General features: G+C 39.8%; 1 protein-coding gene across 1 annotated transcript in view; it reads left to right on the top strand.

The window, feature by feature from the left end:
* The window catches only part of PIWIL4 (piwi like RNA-mediated gene silencing 4), a 684822-nt gene that overhangs the window by 613063 nt on the left and 49438 nt on the right, over nt 1–22321 (top strand). The window contains exons 16-17 of the mRNA XM_053705591.1: nt 12782–12938; nt 15504–15629. Coding sequence (XP_053561566.1) covers nt 12782–12938; nt 15504–15629 — 283 coding nt within the window. The remainder of the gene's footprint in view (nt 1–12781; nt 12939–15503; nt 15630–22321) is intronic.

The raw sequence follows: 22321 nt of genomic DNA, 5'->3' as shown, positions 1-22321 counted from the left end.
CCTCTAAATCAACTCTACTTTCCGTTTCTTTCCAGGGTAACAAATTATTTGGTTCTCAGTTGGATTCTATTATCTCAACTGTTACTGGTGGGAAAGGAACTTTTTACCACAGGATAAAAAATCTAAGGGTAAAAACAGGGCTAATAATCGTTTTCGTTCCTTTCGTTTCAACAAAGAACAAAAACCTGATCCTTCATCCTCAGGAGCAGTTTCAGTTTGGAAACCATCTCCAGTTTGGAATAAATCCAAGCCTTCTAGAAAAGCAAAGCCAGCCTCTAAGTCCACATGAAGGTGCGGCCCTCATTCCAGCTCAGCTGGTAGGGGGCAGGTTACGTTTTTTCAAAGAAATTTGGATCAATTCTGTTCACAATCTTTGGATTCAGAACATTGTTTCAGAAGGGTACAGAATTGGTTTCAAGATAAGACCTCCTGCAAAGAGATTTTTTCTTTCCCGTGTCCCAGTAAATCCAGTGAAAGCTCAAGCATTTCTGAAATGTGTTTCAGATCTAGAGTTAGCTGGAGTAATTATGCCAGTTCCAGTTCTGGAACAGGGGCTGGGGTTTTATTCGAATCTCTTCATTGTGCCAAAGAAGGAGAATTCCTTCAGACCAGTTCTGGATCTAAAAATATTTAATCGTTATGTAAGGATACCAACGTTCAAAATGGTAACTGTAAGGACTATCTTGCCTTTTGTTCAGCAAGGGCATTATATGTCCACAATAGATTTACAGGATGCATATCTGCATATTCCGATTCATCCAGATCATTATCAGTTCCTGAGATTCTCTTTTCTGGACAAGCATTACCAGTTTGTGGCCCTGCCGTTTGGCCTAGCTACAGCTCCAAGAATTTTTACAAAGGTTCTCGGTGTCCTTCTGTCTGTAATCAGAGAACAGGGTATTGTGGTATTTCCTTATTTGGACGATATCTTGGTACTTGCTCAGTCTTTACATTTAGCAGAATCTCATACGAATCGACTTGTGTTGTTTCTTCAAGATCATGGTTGGAAGATCAATTCACTAAAAAGTTCATTGATTCCTCAGACAAGGGTAACCTTTCTGGGTTTCCAGATAGATTCAGTGTCCATGACTCTGTCTTTGACAGACAAGAGACGTCTAAAATTGATTTCAGCTTGTCGAAACCTTCAGTCACAATCATTCCCTTCGGTAGCCTTATGCATGGAAATTCTAGGTCTTATGACTGCTGCATCGGACGCGATCCCCTTTGCTCGTTTTCACATGCGACCTCTTCAGCTCTGTATGCTGAACCAATGGTGCAGGGATTACACAAAGATATCTCAATTAATATCTTTAAAACCGATTGTACGGGGGCGGAGCTTAGCCATGCTGGAAAATGGCTGTGTGAGAGGATAGCTCCCAGGCCCATACCACCTAAGCCCGGTATATAAAATTAGCCAAAGACCTTTTCTTATCATACAGAGAACCCTCAACCACAGCAGAAGCAAGGGGATCGATCAAACCGCAGAAGGGAACAGCTGACTTTGAAAAACGCCACGGGAAGCCGGCGGGCCGACTCCCCGTACTTAGGCCACAGGCGGAGTGATCGTAAGAGACCGGGAACTACCATCTCACAGTCCAGGCAAAACATAAAGCCTCAAACACAGCGATAGACACATTCTAGCCGACCGGACACGACAGAGAGCCGACACTAAAGCGGCAAGTAAGTCAAAGGTTCCTGGGGGTGCAAAAAACACCGCGCACCACTACGCGGTGAAATCAATGCAATAGTAAAGCGCCACATCACTAGCCAAAGGGTTCCCGATATAAACGCATCAAAGACCAGACAGCTGGTAAAACAACTCACAACAGATAATCAGATAATAAACACAGCAGCAGTACAAAAAGGGGAAGAGCAGAACTAGGAGTGCTGCATATTGACAGTAAACGAAAAAGAGGCCTAAGCATATCACAGAGACATTATAAGCTATACGAAAATAAGCTGTAGCTTAGCACTAATCACTGCAAGAGACTGCATAAAACTACAGCTGCTACCACAGATCCTAAACTCTGTCAAGAGGGATATTTTTCACACAGGTGCACAGAACTCACAAGACCAAAACTACTACTACTTGCACAATAGTAAATACATAGCTAACACCGGAGATACAGTGCACCCTAATCCAGAGGGGAGAATACCCAAGGAAACACAAAGAAAGTGCTCCACGATAACTTGGTGACTTTATTACTACGGTCATACATCTCTAAATCAGACATACCCTCGCTGGGGACACAAAAACTGAGACTGACATATAACTACCAAGGCCTGCTCCCTACTCCACTGCATTGTATATAAAAAATATGCCAGCACGCAAACAAGGCAAATCTGATAGTGTTACAAATACAAAAATGCTGCAGCAATATTTAAAACCCTTAGAATCGCAGATTCCCATGGCTACATCTAACCCAAAAGCTCCTGCACCAGCAGAGGACATGCAAACAATGCCATCACTTCCAGCACACTCTCCTGGTCTCACAAAAGAAGATTTAAAACCTCTGTGCACTAAAGATGATGTAAAAGAGATCATGTCAGAAGTTAAAACCTGGTATACTGAACTGAAACGTGACCTGACAAGAGTGACCCAAAGAGTAACAAATTTAGAAGAGAGCCACAATACAACACATAATGATATTGAACACATCTCACGTTTGGCATATGAACAAGAGGAGACCATACACCAACTTTGGGAGAAAGTTGAGGACCTAGATAACAGAGGTAGGAGGAACAACCTCCGGATACGGGGCATCCCTGAAACTATACAACCAGCGGCCCTGGAAGGCTGCCTACAAGATCTTTTCCGGACCCTTAAGGGGGATAATGGCGCACCTGAGGTCCCAATAGAAAGAGCTCATCGAGCCCTAAGAGCCAAACCCCCACCTAAAGCACCACCTAGGGATGTCATTCTCAAACTCCTGCATTTTAAAGACAAAGAAGACATCCTCAGATTTGCCAGACAAAAACAGGACTTTACACATGCGGGCATCCGCATACAGATTTTTGCTGATCTGAGCCCAACAACTCTGCAAAAAAGAAGAGATCTCAGCTATATTACCATTGCTCTAAGATCACAGAGGATACCCTATAGGTGGGGATTCCCAGTCAGCATCATCGCTACAAGGGACGGCACCACTGCGGTGTATAAAACCAGAGAAGACCTGCCACACTTCTGCGAATCCTTACGGATTAACATCCCACACCCAGAGCATACAGATGAAGAAAATGTGACAACTCCAAGAACACGCATCAGATCCTTATCACCCTCAGAGAGAAAGTCAAGGACAGAATCTGAAAAAAGATCTAACGTGCCGAACGCGTGCCCACACTTAATGGACTCCTGCAAGCAATCAGATAGAGGGCACGCGCCGACATGAGAGGACTCATAATGGTCAAAAATGGCTAAAGGTCGTATATTCTATATTAATGCTTGATCTATCGGGCTTAGGGGTAGGGATATAGCCCTATCTTGTTATTTCATTTCATTTCAGCTTGTTATTACTGTTTGTTGATTAATACTGTTGCCCTGTTGTTAATTCATTGTTGCAGTACAAGTTAACCTCATACCAATTTATTTTAGGTTCACCTGTGGCACCACCTGAGCTCCCTTTCACCGCATCTTACCCGCACAGACACATCAACTCTGCTTACACGAACCACCGAACTCTCATTTCCACGAAGTAGACGCATCTAAATACCAGACTTGGACCCGACCACAGGTACACATTACAAAAAGGTACTATACACCCCACATACACAGACGAAAGCTCCCACATAGTATTGACCCACACACATCAGATAGGCGGAAAGAATAGCATGACAGACCAGAGAAACACACAGGGGCAACCCCTCTCACTAGTATCTATAAACGCCAAGGGTCTTAACAGCCCTGAAAAAAGGTCAATAGCGTTCCACCAACTGCACAAAACCAAAGGGGACATACTCTTCATACAAGAGACGCATTTTAAAAAAGGGAGGGAACCCAAGTACATGAACAACCAATATAAGACCTTTTTCCTGGCCTCGGGGCCAAATAAGAAAGGAGGAGTAGGTATATTCCTCAAAAATACAGTACTCTTTCAACCGAAACATGTCATCAAAGATACCAAAGGAACATATCTGATAGTGACAGGGCTCCTCTTCAACACATATGTTACGCTGGTTAATATCTACCTACCCAATCAGGGACAGCACCTAGTTTTCAGACAGGTCACACAGTTACTACTGGAACATATGAAAGGGGTATTGTTTATCGCGGGCGACTTTAACCTGCCACTAGACCCCTCACGAGACACATCGACAGGGAGGACGAGCACACCGATGAAAGTCATAAAATCCATTAACTCCCAACTGCAAATGCTAAAGACACATGACATCTGGAGAACAAAGCACCCAGACACCTCAGACTTCACATTCTACTCACACCCACACCACACTTACACTAGAATTGACTACATAGTGACAGACCAGATCGGATTGACTATGGTGGACAAAGCTGAAATTTTACCAATAACATGGTCTGATCACGCGCCAGTAAAGTGCGTGATCAAATGGTCAAGCATACCACCACATCCCTTTATGTGGAGACTTGACGAAACTGCGCTAGCTAACCCATTAACCCAGACGGACGTTGACGAAACACTGGGACATTTCTTCAGGGAAAACACACCCACAGACACATCAATGGCAACGACATGGGAAGCACACAAATGTGTAATCAGGGGGGAATTTATCAAACACAAAGCGAGAAAAATAAAAAATGACAGACAGTTCATAAACTCTACCCTTTCTCAAATAAGATACTGGGAGACACAACATAAACAACACCCGACCTCCACAATCTATCTAAAAAATTTAACCAAAGCTAGGCATGAGCTTAACAACCATTACATCAAGGAATACCAGCACAAAGCCGTGATACTACAACAAAAATACTTTGACGTAAATAACAAATCAGGGTCCTCGCTTGCCAAGGCATTAAAACGCCAGCAACTAACAACCCATGTACACGAATTAGCGGACACAATGGGAAACATGCACAGGGACAGCATACAAATAGCAGAGACATTCAGGCAGTACTACGAAAAACTGTACAATATACACAATGACTGTGACCTACGAGAGATAGACAACTATCTGGAAGGGGTGACACTACCCACTCTTGACACAGAAAGCGCCGGGGCTTTAGATGTACCAATTACAAAAGATGAAATAGCAGCCGCCATTAAGTCCATGCCAAACGGCAAGAGCCCAGGACCGGATGGCCTGGGTATTAAATACTATAAAACCTTCATACACCATCTTATATCGCCACTAATATCCCTATTTAACACATTACTAGAGGAGGGGGGTTTCCCAGACAACATGTTAGAGGCTTACATCACAGTCTTGCCTAAACCAGGCAAAAACCCAAATAAACCAGAAAATTTCCGCCCCATTTCTCTCCTAAACTGTGATATCAAAATTTTTGCTAAGATTCTGGCCAATAGAATTAATAAATATCTGCCCACATTGATTAATCCGGACCAAGTGGGTTTTGTCCCTGGGAGGGAGGCGAGGGACAACACCTTAAAGGCACTGCAATTAATGAACTATGTCCAGCTACACAAAATCCTGTCAATCTTTGTGTCGACAGACGCAGAGAAAGCCTTTGACAGGGTACATTGGCTTTTTCTAAAAGCGGTTCTACATAAAATGAAATTTAGCAACTCCACTATCTCCCAAATCTTCACACTATACGAATGCCCAACAGCGCGTGTCAAAGTAAACGGTCTACTATCTGACAGGCTCTACATTCACAATGGCACGAGACAAGGCTGCCCCCTCTCACCAATTCTCTTCGCCATAACAATAGAGGCACTGGCGCAGAGAATAAGAGAGGACACGCTGATATCAGGGGTCCCCATAAACTTGACTGAACACAAACTAGCACTCTACGCGGACGATGTCCTGCTTACATTGACGGAAACGGAAACCTCTATGCCCAGGATCCTGAAGGTGTTCAGTGACTATGGACGGGTATCAAATTTTCATCTTAACACAACCAAGTCTGAACTATTAAATATTACATATGATCCCGACTCTTTATCTGAGATACTTCAAGACTGCCCACTCCGCACACAACAGACAACAATGAGATACCTAGGCATACACTTATCACCAGACCCACAGGTACTATTTCAAGCTAACTACAAGGCACTAGAACACAACCTGGTGTCAGATCTTTCTAATTGGAAAAAGAAGACAATTTCATGGGTAGGGAGAATTAACGTTGTCAAAATGAACATAGTCCCAAGGATATTATATCTACTCCAGACTACCCCAATTCCACTGCCAACAAATTACCTACATAAACTACAAAGCATACTGGAACATTACATCTGGGGAAACATTAGGCCAAGGATAGCAAAGAGAACCCTATACCTCCCAAGAGACAGAGGAGGTCTGGGAGTCCCAAACATTCCCACTTACAAACAAGCCACCATATTACAGAGACTATTAGACTGGTGCCATAACGACCCCAACAAGAAGTGGGTACAACTGGACTGTGACATCCTTAACACAAGAAATGCAGGTCTTCAGGCGTGGGCCCCAGAGAAACATAGAGCCAAAGCCACATCCACATACCCATTACTAATAGATTTTTACTCACATTGGGATAAACTCCAACGTACCTCCACAACTATTTCTTCCATCCATGCACCATTAACCCCATTGTACCAAAACCCTGAAATACCTTGGAACTACAAACCAAGGGACATAGAACCAGGGTCTTCCTTTGGTGACATGACGATCTCCTCCCTCTTGGAAGGAGGCAAACTCGCACCATTAGCAGACATTCAAGAGACAGCATTGGGGGCGCATCTGAATTGGTTAGCACACTCACAGATCAATCACTTCCTTGCAACACACCATTCCAGGGGCTCATTTACAAGACAGAAAACGGTCTTTGAAACCCTGTGCACCCGAGTTACCCCCATGTCTCATGCCATCTCATTGACATATAAATTATTAATATTGGAAGACGCCAACACACTCCCCACATATGTGAAGGCATGGGAAAAAGAATTACAAATGGAGATAGAGAATACAGAGTGGTACACTGCGTTCCAAATTACCAAGAAAGCCTCAGTTTCTGTACGAGTACAAGAGGCAAGCTATAAATTCATATCAAGATGGTACCTCACACCCAGTAGGTTGCATTGCATATATAAGACAGCCTCAGGGAGGTGTTGGAGAGACTGCGGTGAAGAGGGCACACCAACACACATCTGGTGGTCTTGCCCTAAACTCGACACGTACTGGGTAGGTGTCTTCACACAGATTGCACACATAATAGGGAAACCGTTACAAAACAGTCCAAAGACGATTCTATTTCTATCACTACCTAAGCTAAAGACTAAGCAGAACAAGGCTTTACTCCTAATCATGCTGAACAGTGCCAAAATGCTCATCCCAAAGTATTGGAAAACAAAGACGATACCATCCATAGAGGAATGGGAAAACCAAGTAAACACATTACTGCACTTAGAGAGGTACCACCACATACAGCATGGCACAGCAGACATACATGAACTAATGTTGCAACAATGGGAACAGCGAAACACTGACCACTGATATTAGACAACGCAGACACACTACAATTCAGGACAAAAGACGTGACTACTTGCATAGCACATCTCCCTACTGGCTAAGTAGGGATAAGACACAAAAACGCGTAAAACACAATGACAGACCCGGGAAACAAGGGACCACTAACTGTGCAGAAGCAATTGCATGTAAAAATCCTTCCACGGGTGAACCTATGACCCCTTTTCCTTCTCATGGTGCCACGCAGAGGTCACACACTGTTTTACTTTTTATATGAAACTTTATATTTGTTTAAATACAAGCTAGTATCTTTACCAAGTATTATTGATTATATTTGCCAGGCTATAAGGCCTAAACGGACTCAGACTCTATGATGGAACTGCGAAACTTAGCAGTATCTACAACAATGACACAAGCTGCCAAGGACAACACTGAGAAGTCGGAGGGGGGTAAGGGGTAAGGGGGAAAAAAAGAAAAAAGTAAAGACTGGAAAACATAACTGTGAAAATTTTACATGTTGTATACAAAACTTGAGTTTTTCAATAAAACATATTTAAAAAAAAAAAAAAAAAAACCGATTGTACGACACTCTCTAACGTGGTGGACAGATCACCATCGTTTAATTCAGGGGGCTTCTTTTGTTCTTCCGACCTGGACTGTAATTTCAACAGATGCAAGTCTTACAGGTTGGGGAGCTGTGTGGGGTTCTCTGACGGCACAAGGAGTTTGGGAATCTCAGGAGGTGAGATTACCGATCAATATTTTGGAACTCCGTGCAATTTTCATAGCTCTTCAGTCTTGGCCTCTTCTGAAGAGAGAATCGTTCATTTGTTTTCAGACAGACAATGTCACAACTGTGGCATACATCAATCATCAAGGAGGGACTCACAGTCCTCTGGCTATGAAAGAAGTATCTCGAATTCTGGTTTGGGCGGAATCCAGCTCCTGTCTAATCTCTGCGGTTCATATCCCAGGTATAGACAATTGGGAAGCGGATTATCTCAGTCGCCAAACGTTGCATCCGGGCGAATGGTCTCTTCACCCAGAGGTATTTCTTCAGATTGTTCAAATGTGGGAGCTTCCAGAAATAGATCTGATGGCGTCTCATCTAAACAAGAAACTTCCCAGGTATCTGTCCAGATCCCGGGATCCTCAGGCGGAAGCAGTGGATGCATTATCACTTCTTTGGAAGTATCATCCTGCCTATATCTTTCCGCCTCTAGTTCTTCTTCCAAGAGTAATCTCCAAGAATCTGAAGGAATGCTCGTTTGTTCTGCTGGTAGCTCCGGCATGGCCTCACAGGTTTTGGTATGCGGATCTTGTCCGGATGGCCTCTTGCCATCCGTGGACTCTTCCGCTAAGACCAGACCTTCTGTCGCAAGGTCCTTTTTTCCATCAGGATCTAAAATCCTTAAATTTAAAGGTATGGAGATTGAACGCTTGATTCTTGGTCAAAGAGGTTTCTCTGACTCTGTGATTAATACTATGTTACAGGCTCGTAAATCTGTATCTAGAGAGATATATTATAGAGTCTGGAAGACTTATATTTCTTGGTGTCTTTCTCATCATTTTTCTTGCCATTCTTTTAGAATTCCGAGAATTTTACAGTTTCTTCAGGATGGTTTAGATAAAGGTTTATCCGCAAGTTCTTTGAAGGGACAAATCTCTGCTCTTTCTGTTCTTTTTCACAGAAAGATTGCTAATCTTCCTGATATTCATTGTTTTGTACAAGCTTTGGTTCGTATAAAACCTGTCATTAAGTCAATTTCTCCTCCTTGGAGTTTGAATTTGGTTCTGGGGGCTCTTCAAGCTCCTCCTTTTGAACCCATGCATTCATTGGACATTAAATTACTTTCTTGGAAAGTTTTGTTCCTTTTGGCGATCTCTTCTGCCAGAAGAGTCTCTGAATTATCTGCTCTTTCTTGTGAGTCTCCTTTTCTGATTTTTCATCAGGATAAGGCGGTGTTGCGAACTTCTTTTGAATTTTTACCTAAGGATGTGAATTCCAACAACATTAGTAGAGAAATTGTGGTTCCCTCATTATGTCCTAATCCTAAGAATTCTAAGGAGAAATCGTTGCATTCTTTGGATGTTGTTAGAGCTTTGAAATATTATGTTGAAGCTACTAAGTCTTTCCGAAAGACTTCTAGTCTATTTGTTATCTTTTCCGGTTCTAGAAAAGGCCAGAAAGCTTCTGCCATTTCTTTGGCATCTTGGTTGAAATCTTTAATTCATCATGCCTATGTCGAGTCGGGTAAAACTCCGCCTCAAAGGACTACAGCTCATTCTACTAGGTCAGTTTCTACTTCCTGGGCGTTTAGGAATGAAGCTTCGGTTGATCAGATTTGCAAAGCAGCAACTTGGTCCTCTTTGCATACTTTTACTAAATTCTACCATTTTGATGTATTTTCTTCTTCTGAAGCAGTTTTTGGTAGAAAAGTACTTCAGGCAGCGGTTTCAGTTTGAATCTTCTGTTTATGTTTTTCATTAAACTTTATTTTGGGTGTGGATTATTTTCAGCAGGAATTGGCTGTCTTTATTTTTATCCCTCCCTCTCTAGTGACTCTTGCGTGGAAAGATCCACATCTTGGGTAGTCATTATCCCATACGTCACTAGCTCATGGACTCTTGCTAATTACATGAAAGAAAACATAATTTATGTAAGAACTTACCTGATAAATTCATTTCTTTCATATTAGCAAGAGTCCATGAGGCCCGCCCTTTTTTTGTGGTGGTTATGATTTTTTTGTATAAAGCACAATTATTCCAATTCCTTATTTTATATGCTTTCGCACTTTTTTCTTATCACCCCACTTCTTGGCTATTCGTTAAACTGATTTGTGGGTGTGGTGAGGGGTGTATATTTGTAGGCATTTTTAGGTTTGGGAAACTTTGCCCCTCCTGGTAGGAATGTATATCCCATACGTCACTAGCTCATGGACTCTTGCTAATATGAAAGAAATGAATTTATCAGGTAATTTCTTACATAAATTATGTTTTTTTCACTAAAATGGGTACTGGCAGACAGCTGCCAGAACCCAAGATGGCGCACATTAAGTCAGAGGGGGAGGGTTAGAGAGCTGTTTGGTGGGGGATCAGTGAGGTTGGGGGCTAAGGGGGATCCTACACAGAAGCATATGTAAATATGCTAAAAAAAATGCACAAAAAAGCCCAAATTTTCCTTTTATTTTAGTACAGGCAGAGTTTCTGCCAGTACTTAAGATGGCGGGGACATTTGTGGGGTAGGGGAGGGAAGAGAGATGTTTGGGAGGGATCAGGGGGGGTCTGATGTTTCAGGTGGGAGGCTGATCTCTACACTAAAGCTAAAATTAACCCTGCAAGCTCCCTACAAGCTACCTAATTAAACCCTTCACTGCTAGCCATAATACACGTGTGATGCGCAGTGCCATTTAGCAGCATTCTAATTACCAAAAAGCAACGCCAAAGTCATATATGTCTGCTATTTCTGAACAAAGGGGATCCCAGAGAAGCAATTACAACCATTTGTGCCATAATTGCACAAGCTGTTTGTAAATGATTTCAGTGAGAAACCTAAAATTGTGAAAAATTTAACGTTTTTTTTTAATTTGATCGCATTTGGCGGTGAAATGGTGGCATGAAATATACCAAAATGGGCCTAGATCAATACTTGGGGTTGTCTACTACACTACACTAAAGCTAAAAATACCCCAAAAAGCTCCTTACATGCTCCCTAATTAACCCCTTCACTGCTGTGTATAATACACGTGTGGTGCGCAGTGGCATTTAGCGGCCTTCTAATTACCAAAAAGCAATGCCAAAGCCATATATGTCTGCTATTTCTGAACAAAGGGGATCCCAGAGAAGCATTTACAACCATTTATGCCATAATTGCACAAGCAGTTTGTAAATAATTTCAGTGAGAAACTGAAAGTTTGTGAAAAAAATTGTGAAAAAGTGAACGATTTTTTGTATTTGATCGCATTTGGCGGGGAAATGGTGGCATGAAATATACCAAAATGGGCCTAGATCAATACTTTGAGATGTCTTCTAAAAAAAAATATATACACATGTCAATGGATATTCAGAGATTCCTGAAAGATATCAGTGTCCCAATGTAACTAGCTCTAATTTTGAAAAAAAATGGTTTGAAAATAGCAAAGTGCTACTTGTATTTATGGCCCTATAACTTGCAAAAAAAGCAAAGAACATGTAAACATTGGGTATTTCTAAACTCAGGACAAAATTTAGAAACTATTTAGCATGGGTGTTTTTTGTGATTGTAGATGTGTAACAGATTTTGGGGTTCAAAGTTAGAAAAAGTGTGTTTTTTTCCATTTTTCCTCATATTTTTTTATAGTAAATGATAAGATATGATGAAAATAATGGTATTTTTAGAAAGTCCATTTAATGGCGAGAAAAACGGTATAATACACAAAAAAGGAAAGGAAAGATAGGGGCTATTGCAGCACTCATTCTTACTTAAGTTATTGTGGAGTTAGTTAAAAAAACTATACTTTAATAGAATATATTAAAAAACATGGGGTAAATACCCCTACCGAGAAAAACGGTATATAATATGTGTGGGTACAGTAAATGAGTAAGAGGAAAATTTCAGCTAAACACAAACACCGCAGAAATGTAAAAATAGCCTTGGTCCCAAACGGACAGAAAATGGAAAAGTGCTCTGGTCACTAAGGGGTTAAACAACTTTTACATTTACTTTTATTATCTTTTTTTTTTAGTTGTCTTGGTATCTTTTGTTGAAAAGCATACCTAGGTAGGCTTAGGGGCTGGGAGCTAGTTGCTAATTGGTGACTGCAAAAAATACCTCTTGTCACTGGCTTTCCATTGTGTTCAGCTAGCTCCCAGTAGTGCATTGCTGCTCCTTCAACAAAGGATACCAAGAGAATGAAGGAACATTGATAATAGAAGTAAATTGGAAAGTTGTTTGAAAATGTATGTTCTATCTGAAACATGAAATAAACAATTGGGGGTTCCTGTCTCTTTAATAATGTCAGTAGCTTCTTCTCATAATCAGATAGCTCAACCTCCCCAAGACACCAACATGATTAAGATAAATAACTGCACCAATAGTGGTTGCATTCAGTGTGGGTAGCTATCTGGGATGCACAAGATTGATGCTGGTTTTGTAATTGCTTTGATAAAAAAAAATGTTTTTGTCATATCTTTAAAATAGGAGCTATTGAAAAGTGGAAGAAATGTAACAATGCTACCTTACCTAACCGGATAATTGTATATCGAGATGGTGTTGGAGATGGACAACTGCGCATGGTTTTGGACTATGAAGTTCCTCAGCTTCTCAATAGCTTTAAGGAAACCATCTCCAATTACAGGTATTGAAGAACATGCAGATCCCTTATGATTACTAGTATACACAAGTTCTGCAGATCCCTTATGATTACTAGTATACACAAGTTCTGCAGATCCCTTATGATTACTAGTATACACAAATTCTGCAGATTATGATTACTAGTATACACAAATTCTGCAGATTATGATTACTAGTATACACAAATTCTGCAGATTATGATTACTAGTATACACAAGTTCTGCAGATTATGATTACTAGTATACACAAATTCTGCAGATTATGATTACTAGTATACACAAATTCTGCAGATTATGATTACTAGTATACACAAGTTCTGCAGATTATGATTACTAGTATACACAAGTTCTGCAGATTATGAACATGCAGATTATGATTACTAGTATACACAAATTCTGCAGATTATGATTACTAGTATACACAAATTCTGCAGATTATGATTACTAGTATACACAAGTTCTGCAGATTATGATTACTAGTATACACAAATTCTGCAGATTATGATTACTAGTATACACAAATTCTGCAGATTATGATTACTAGTATACACAAATTCTGCAGATTATGATTACTAGTATACACAAGTTCTGCAGATTATGAACATGCAGATTATGATTACTAGTATACACAAGTTCTGCAGATTATGATTATTAGTATACACAAATTCTGCAGATTATGATTACTAGTATACACAAATTCTGCAGATTATGAACATGCAGATTATGATTACTAGTATACACAAGTTCTGCAGATTATGATTACTAGTATACACAAATTCTGCAATTATGATTACTAGTATGCACAAATTCTGCAGATTTAAACCATTTAAAAACACATTATTTTTAAAGGGAGAGGCTAGTCAAAATTAAACTTTTGTAATTCCGATAGGACATGCTATTTAAAACAACTTTCCAATTTACTTTTATCATCACATTTGCTTTGTTCTTTTGGTAGTCTTTGTTGAAAGCTAAACCTAGGTAGGCTCATATGCTAATTTCTAAGCCCTTGAAGCCACCTCTTATCTCAGTGCATTTTGACAGTTTTTCACAGCTAGACAGTTCTAATTCACGTGTGCCATATAGATAACATTGTGCTCACCCCCATGGAGTTATTTATGAGTCAGCACTGATTGCCTAAAATTCAAGTCTGATAAAAGAACCAAAATAAGGGGGCAGTCTGCAGAGACTTAGATACACGGTAATCACAGAGGTAAAAAGTATATTATTATAACTGTGTTGGTTATGCAAACCTGTGGAATGGGTAATAAAGGGATTATCTATTTAAACAATAACAATTTTCAAGTAGACTGTCCCTTTAAGCATAAATTTAATGTCAATGTCAATTTAATAAGCCAATGTGCTCTCCAATAAATTACTCCCATATCAGACCTGAATTGGCTGTGAGGACACCAGTAGCCAATCCAGAGTTAATACTGGTGTAATACACAGGCGCATCGGAAAGTGGCAGAGGTAGTGGTGACTCTCTTGCTTGTGACACTGAGGAAGGTAGAAGTTTTCTGAGAGGTAGTAAATAGTTTCTACATAATAATGTGGTTTTAAGTAATGTTACACCTGAAATGCCAAAGGCGGAGTCATCAAGTGCAGGGGCTCCACAAGAAAAGCCTATACGTGGTGCGCTCCGTTCCCCTTGTTCTCTTGTTTCACCCTATTTCCAATTGTTTACAATAAATGTTGATATATAGGGAGTGCAGAGAATACTTTGTTTCATAAAAAAGGGACCTGAGTAAGTTTAAAAGGACATTAAGCACCTCTTACATTACTTTAAAAATTTACCTTTTTTCCCTGCTCCCTAGTTAAGGGAAAAAGCAAAATCTGTAACCTAAGTTTTTAAAATGCTGCAAATTAATTTCACCGCTGCTTAATTGACAGGAATTGTTGATTACAGAATTTGTCATTTCACCTTCTGCAAAGGGGGTTTGATGTCCTTTTAAAGGGATAGTGTAATTTTATCTTTAATGTGTTCCCAGTGGCCCATTTTACCTGCTGGAGTGTATTTAATGGTTTCGAAACATCTCCTTTACCTTTATTTGTTTTTTGGAAATCACTGGTTTTGCCCGCTGTATCCCCACCTGCACTGAAAATATGAGTAACAAGCATTTTTTTCTGTAGTTAAGTTATGTAAAGAGAAGACAATAGCACTGATTAAATTCCCAGTGAGGGGAGATTTTGTATGGAAAATAGCAGGTTGTGCTTATTCAACACCCCCAGCCATAATTAGCATTTCAATACATTTACTTGCAAGCTCAGTCCATTGATATGGGCTTGTCCTAGGTGATGGTTTTAATGAGAAAAAACAGCTATTTGAAATGCAAAAATAAATACAAAGGAACAATTTCCCCTACATTTAATACTCTGAAGTAGGAATAACAAGTCATTTGGAACACATTAATGGGAAAACATTTTATAGTACAGTGTCCCTTTAAGCTAATGTGACTACAGTTAAATGTGTGTACTTTTGATGTCTGTCTGTTTAGTACTAGCACATTCACATTTATTATATTCATTATAATACATTTCCATTTTCATTTTTTTTTATAACTTTATTTAAGACCTAAGCTGTCAGTGATAGTGGTCCGGAAGAAGTGCAACACAAGGTTCTACACTGAGACACACAAAGGGATACAAAATCCAGTCTTGGGTACTGTAGTGGACTCAGAAGCCACAAGACCAGAATGGTATGTTAGTCTATAAGGATGTATACAAATAATGACATGGAATACTGTAGCCAGATAAAGATAAACTGTTATATCATATACTGTATGCTTGTGAGGTATAGCAAAAAGGAGTTACTTATGAGTAAACTCATATGAATACAGAACACTGTGGTGTGGATAGATAGATAGTAGGTAGATAGATAGATAGATAGATAGATAGATAGATAGATAGATAGATATATTATAGGTAGGTTGACAGATATACAGATGATAGACATATGATTGATAGATAGCTAGATAGATTATATGGTAGACAAACAGATGATAGGTAAGATAGATAGATAGACAGACAGAGATGATAAATAGATATAGATAGATAAATAGCTAGATAAATAGATACAGTACATTAATAGATCATGGATAGATAGATAGATAGATAGATAGATAGATAGATAGATAAGATGATAGACAGATAGATAGATAAGATGATAGACAGATAGATAGATAAGATGATAGACAGATAGATAGATAAGATGATAGACAGATAGATAGATAGATAGATAGATAGATAGATAGATAGATAGATAGATAGATGATAGATAGACAGATGATAGGATAGATAGATAATAGATAGATAGATAGATAGATAGATAAGGTGATAGATAGACAGAAAGACAGACATATAGATAGATAGATAGATAGATAGATAGATAGATAGTGTTGCGGAATCTGCTGGCGCTCTACAAATATCCGATAATAATACAAACAATAATAGTTAATAGATAAGATGATAGACAGACAGATAGATATATAGATAGATAGATATATAGATAGATAAGATGATAGATAGATAGATAGATTAACAAAAATGTTCTTATTAAAATAAATGTGGCTTCTATGGTGTACTGGATGCACATAGAGCATATGTACATATAGTAAGAAATATGGCAGTGGCTTGTACTATGCCTGATAATCTACAAATTGAGTCATCACTTACTATTTGGGCAGGTGCACCATTTCAGTGTCGGTTACAGGACATATGTTAATATGCTAGGTGTGTACAGTATAAGTTATCACTGAAATATTTGCCAATACATGCTAATTTAAAAATAAATACATTTTGACACCTATACACTATAGTGGTTAGGAAAACCTTATAAACATTATATCAAAACTTATAGATACAAAGTTCCAGGCAATATTCCTGGTGCTCTTAAAGTGAAGGTCAATTTTGATGAATTAGTGCCCGTTTTTTTATAATCCTATTAAAAACAAGGGCACTTTAATTAATCAAAATTGACATTTCACTTGTTTTCTTCAAAAACGTACCTTTTAATCCTGGCAGCCGCTCCAGCACTTCTTCCGCCTGTCGCAAACCGTCTTTGCGGGTCCAAAATGATAAATCCGACTTCCTCCAATCACGGCGTTGCATCAGACCAAGATTCCCCCGGGGGGAAGCCGTGATTGGAGGAAGCCGGATTCGTCATTTCTGATGTCTGCTGAGGCTTCCGGCGGCCGTGGGAATCGCTGGAGTGGCTGCCAGAATGAAAAGGTACGTTTTTGAAGAAAAAGAGGGAAATGTCAATTTTGATTAATTAAAGTGCCCTTGTTTTTAATAATATTATTAAAAACCGGGCACTAATTCATCAAAATTGACCTTCACTTTAATACTGAAAAGTCCATCATCCATAAGATATATTCGGCCAGATTACGAGTGGAGCTCTATTTAGAGCTTTTGGTCATGTGCTAACTGTGCTAGAAGTAAACTTTTTGTGCATGTCTGGTTGTGCTCGTATTACAAGTTGAAAGTAAAAAGTTAACGCTTGTGTGCTAACCCAAAGCAGGCAAAAGCCAAACTTAGAATAACCTATTTCTCCATAGAAGCCAATAGAGGAAAAAAAGTGGAAAAAAACTAAACCCCCACTCTCGTGCTAACCCAAACGCATATTCTTAAGTGCGCTAACCTGACATGAAAATATGAATATTTCACATTCCAATGTTCTTCACATAGCATGTACTCCCACTATCGGTGAACAACTGCCAGGGTGCTCTAAGAAATGTAAAGTTCCAAGTAATAAGCACTCACTGGTCTTAGGATATCTGTGTCAACCAAAAAACTTTATTCCAGGTTGTGACGTTTCGGGGCCAAACACAGTCCCTTCCTCTGACAATCAAATAGTGAATAACACCAGCCTTTTAAAGGCTCCCAAAACCCTCCCCCAAAATGCAGCCAATCTTGGCCGTCCATCAAACACACCCCTTCATAGGCAACCCCCCATTAGATATTCAACACACAGTGTGATATAACGTGAATTACTGTGAAAATCATATATGTACATCAAATAAAAAAATTCCAATTAACTAACATAAGGGTCCATTGTCTTATCATCCAGTGGGCCTGAACTGATTGGTCAGTATAGACCACACACCCCTAAGTCAGATCGTACAGTCTCCATAAGACAAAAATAAAACCTAACATTGATCATAACTCACTGTGCTACAGACTATAACTACCATATCAAGAATTCATAGATCAATCCCTGCAAACATATGAAACACGATATAATCCGTGGGCCCTAAACCAGAGGAGACTAGAGGGGGGGCGAACTCAGCTGTCATACACATACCAACAAGGTAAGCATCAGGTATAGCGAGGAGCCTCTAAATCACTAATCAGACCATCGCTTGTTATAATCAGTGTCCATCATAACCGAAGTCCCCCACAGACCGGTCGTACAAACAAATAGCGATCGCGTAAGTGCATAAAGTAAACAAAGAGGGGAGCAGGGGGCGTATTTAGCCATCAATCTACCCCATACGAGTACCAATCAGAAAGCACTATGCACTGTAAGGGGCGGAGCCACCATCAATTGCCGGTGAGACCAACCCATACTGGGCGGATGTCACACACATCAGCTGGTACCTGTCAACAACAAAGCCAAACGCAACATGTACTGTGGCATCGTCCAGATCTGCTGATATCCACATAGCCCAAAGAAATCACAGTCACTTACTGGTAGAAATATATAGCCCTAATATGTCCACTATCAAGATATATAAACAATGACTTATCAATTGTACCACCGTGGAAACCAACCAGACACGCACAACTCCGTGTAGCCATACAGATCACTGCATATAGAACACAAAGTGAAGGAGTCTCCATAAACTAACCAAACCCACACAACCAAACTCCAATAATTAGACCATGATTTATCGATCCCGAATAATAGAGGGCAACCCTAGGCACTGAAATGATAAAAAACAAAAAAGTGGACAAACACAAACAAAAAAACTTATCACCACCACCAATGTGTAAATAAAACATATAGCAAAGAAACTATTTATAAAAGAACCATTATAGAGCGGTCAAAAAAGATAAATATTCATAATAGTATTTATAACTCGACCCCCATCTCAAGGTCAAAGAATCAGTGACAAAACCACCCCAATGTCATGGGGTACCTAAATATCCCGTAAAATTGCCTGATGGGTTAAGAACAGAACCATACAAACAACAAATAGATTATGCAGCTATAGCATTCCTCTAATATGTCATCAAAAGTGAAAAACAAAAATAGGTCATGCAGAGCAGACCAAAACCCCGGTCTCCCACTGAATCCAGACTTAGGACCCCAAAAACTTAATGCACAAAGTAAAAAAGTTAAAATAACATATTCAAACATATGCTGATAATCTAAAACCTTGAGTGTGAAATACATAAAAACAGCACATCACGGACAGACCAATATGCCCATAAAGAGAACCATTGACAAAAGTAGGAGAAACATCAAAAATTGGTACAAATATGCACTCAGCTTTCAATCCACTCTTATAATAAACATACGGCTAGTTTACGAGTCTTGCGTTAGCCTTAAAAAGCAGCGTTGAGAGGTCCCAACGCTGCTTTTTAACGCCCGCTGGTATTACGAGTCTGGCAGGTATAGGTGTACTGCTCACTTTTCTTCCGCGACTCGAGCTAACCGCAAATCCCTTTACGTAAATTGCGTATCCTATCTTTTTAATGGGACTTGCCTAACGCCGGTATTACGAGTCTTGGAAGAAGTGAGCAGTAGACCCTCTCCTGTCAAGACTCCTACCGCATTTAAAAGTCAGTAGTTAATACTTTTATAAGCTAACGCCGTAACATAAAACTCTTAACTAAAGTGCTACAAAGTACACTAACACCCATAAACTACCTATTAATCCCTAAACCGAGCCCCCCTCACATTGGAAACACTTTAATAAAGTTTTTAACCCCTAATCTGCCGACCGGACATCGCCGCCACTGTAATAAATATATTAACCCCTAAACCGCCGCACTCCCGCCTCGCAAACACTAGTTAAATTTTATTAACCCCCTAATCTTCCGTCCTTAACATCGCCGACACCTATCTACATTTATTAACCCCTAATCTGCTGCCCCCAACGTCGCCGCTACTATATTAAATTTATTAACCCCTAAACCTAAGTCTAACCCTAACACCCCCCTAACTTAAATATAATTTAAATAAAATTACTACAATTAAATAAATTAATCCTATTTAAAACTAAATACTTACCTATAAAATAAACCCTAAGCTAGCTACAATATAACTAATAGTTACATTGTAGCTAGCTTAGGGTTTATTTTTATTTTACAGGCAACTTTGTATTTATTTTAACTAGGTAGAATAGTTATTACTAATAACTACCTAGTTAAAATAAGTACAAATTTACCTGTAAAATAAATCCTAACCTAAGTTACAATTACACCTAACACTACACTATCATTAAATTAATTTACTAAATTACCTACAATTAAATATAATTAAATTAAAAAAAAATACAATACCCCCCCACATTAAAACCCACCACCCACACTCCCAACCCTACTCTAAAACCCACCCAATCCCCCCTTAATAAAACCTAACACTACCCCCTTGAAGATCACCCTACCTTGAGCAGTCCTCACCCAGCCGGGCACAAGTGGTCCTCCAGAGGGGCAGAAGTCTTCATCCGATCCGGGCAGAAGAGGACCTCCAGACGGGCAGAAGGCTTCATCCAGGCGGCATCTTCTATCTTCATCCATACGGAGCAGAGCAGGTCCATCTTGAAGCTAGCCGACGCGGAGCATCCTCTTCTTCCGACGACTCCCGATGAATGAAGGTTCCTTTAAATGACGTCATCCAAGATGGCGTCCCTTGAATTCCGATTGGCTGATAGGATTCTATCAGCCAATCGGAATTAAAGTGAATGTAAATTTTTCCTGTTTGTATAATATAGTTTTGTAGAGAATCATCCGATTAAGCATACCGCCACAATCCGTTTTTAATCAAATTTATGATTTAGTTTTTATTTTATATAACAAATAACGATCATTCACTTACCCGCTCCTCCCACTCACTGTTTGCTAATTCTCCCCCATATTACGTAAACAGCGGTCCCACCCGCTGTTTACGTATCGGCACTGCGCACTTCCGTGTAGTTTTTCAATTGCGCATGCGTTACTCCTGTTTCCGCTTTTTAACAACATAGTATTCATTGAATGAGTCTAACTCTATTCAATGAAAACTATTGTTGCGAGTGGTGAAGGACAGGATCTATTAAAAGTATAACCTTTAATCCCGCAATCTCTAAAGAATATAATATTGAGTGTAAGTTAATTTTTTAAAATGCAATCTCATTTACTTTAAGCAAAATAACATAATGTACCGATATACGGAGCCCTTTCAGATCCACTAATCCAAGTGGCACAATACAGAGGAAATGACAGGATTCCGTATAACATTCTATTGCGATGCTGTGTTTAGATATATAACGCATGCGCGAAATGTGCATGAGCTTACAATACATTAGCTCTACACCGCAAACGAACGCATGCGCAATGATGACGTATTACGTCATGGTAAGGGGGTGGGTCCCCCTGTGGTTAGAGCCGTTATTGGCTATCAAGACGTCGATCAAAAAATAGAGGAACGGAGCGCGAATGCCGGGAGGAGGATGATTTTAGCGAAAACTAGGATAAAATACTGAAAATAAAGGTAACGAATAAAAAAGTTAAAATTTGATGAATGAAACTCAAGTTTTTTCTTGACAAATGTTACACAGGTGCTTAGACAAGAGGCTGACTTTACAATAAGGTAGGAAAAATCCTATTGGCTGCATCCCGGTGCATGCAGCAAAGGCAAACAGAGCATTACAAAAGGGAATTCAAGGGACGCCATCTTTAATCTCGTACCTTGAATTCACTATTCAGTGTACGGCGGAGGTCGTACGAAGAGGATCCTCCATGCTCCATGGCTCCGCGGTCGCCGGTCTGCAGTTCCAGGATCGCCTGTCTTCAGCTCTGTGGTCTTCAGTCTTCAGCACCGCTCCGTGCAGGATGTTTCTGGAAGAAGAAGAGGTTGCGCTTGGAAGAAGACTTCACCGCCTGGAACAGGACCTTCTCCGCCGGACTTCAGGAACTGTGAGTACCAACTTGGGGGTTAGATTTAGTATTTTTTAAGGGTTTTTTTTGGGGGGGGGGTGTTTTATTTAGATTACGGATGGGCAGTAAAAGAGCTAAATGCCTTTTTAAGGGCAATGCCCAAACAAATGCCCTTTTCAGGGCAATGGGTAGTTTAGGTTTTTTGGTGTTATGTTCTTTTATTTTGGGGGGTGGGGGGGTTTAATGTTAGGTGGGACTTTGTATATTTTTTGTAAAAGAGCTGATAATCTTGGGGCAATGCCCT

The sequence above is a fragment of the Bombina bombina genome, chromosome 3 (genome assembly GCF_027579735.1).
Source record: "Bombina bombina isolate aBomBom1 chromosome 3, aBomBom1.pri, whole genome shotgun sequence".
Classification (NCBI taxonomy): domain Eukaryota; kingdom Metazoa; phylum Chordata; class Amphibia; order Anura; family Bombinatoridae; genus Bombina; species Bombina bombina.
The sequence above is the reverse complement of the archived record's forward strand: the minus strand, read 5'-3'. Positions and strand labels throughout refer to the sequence as shown.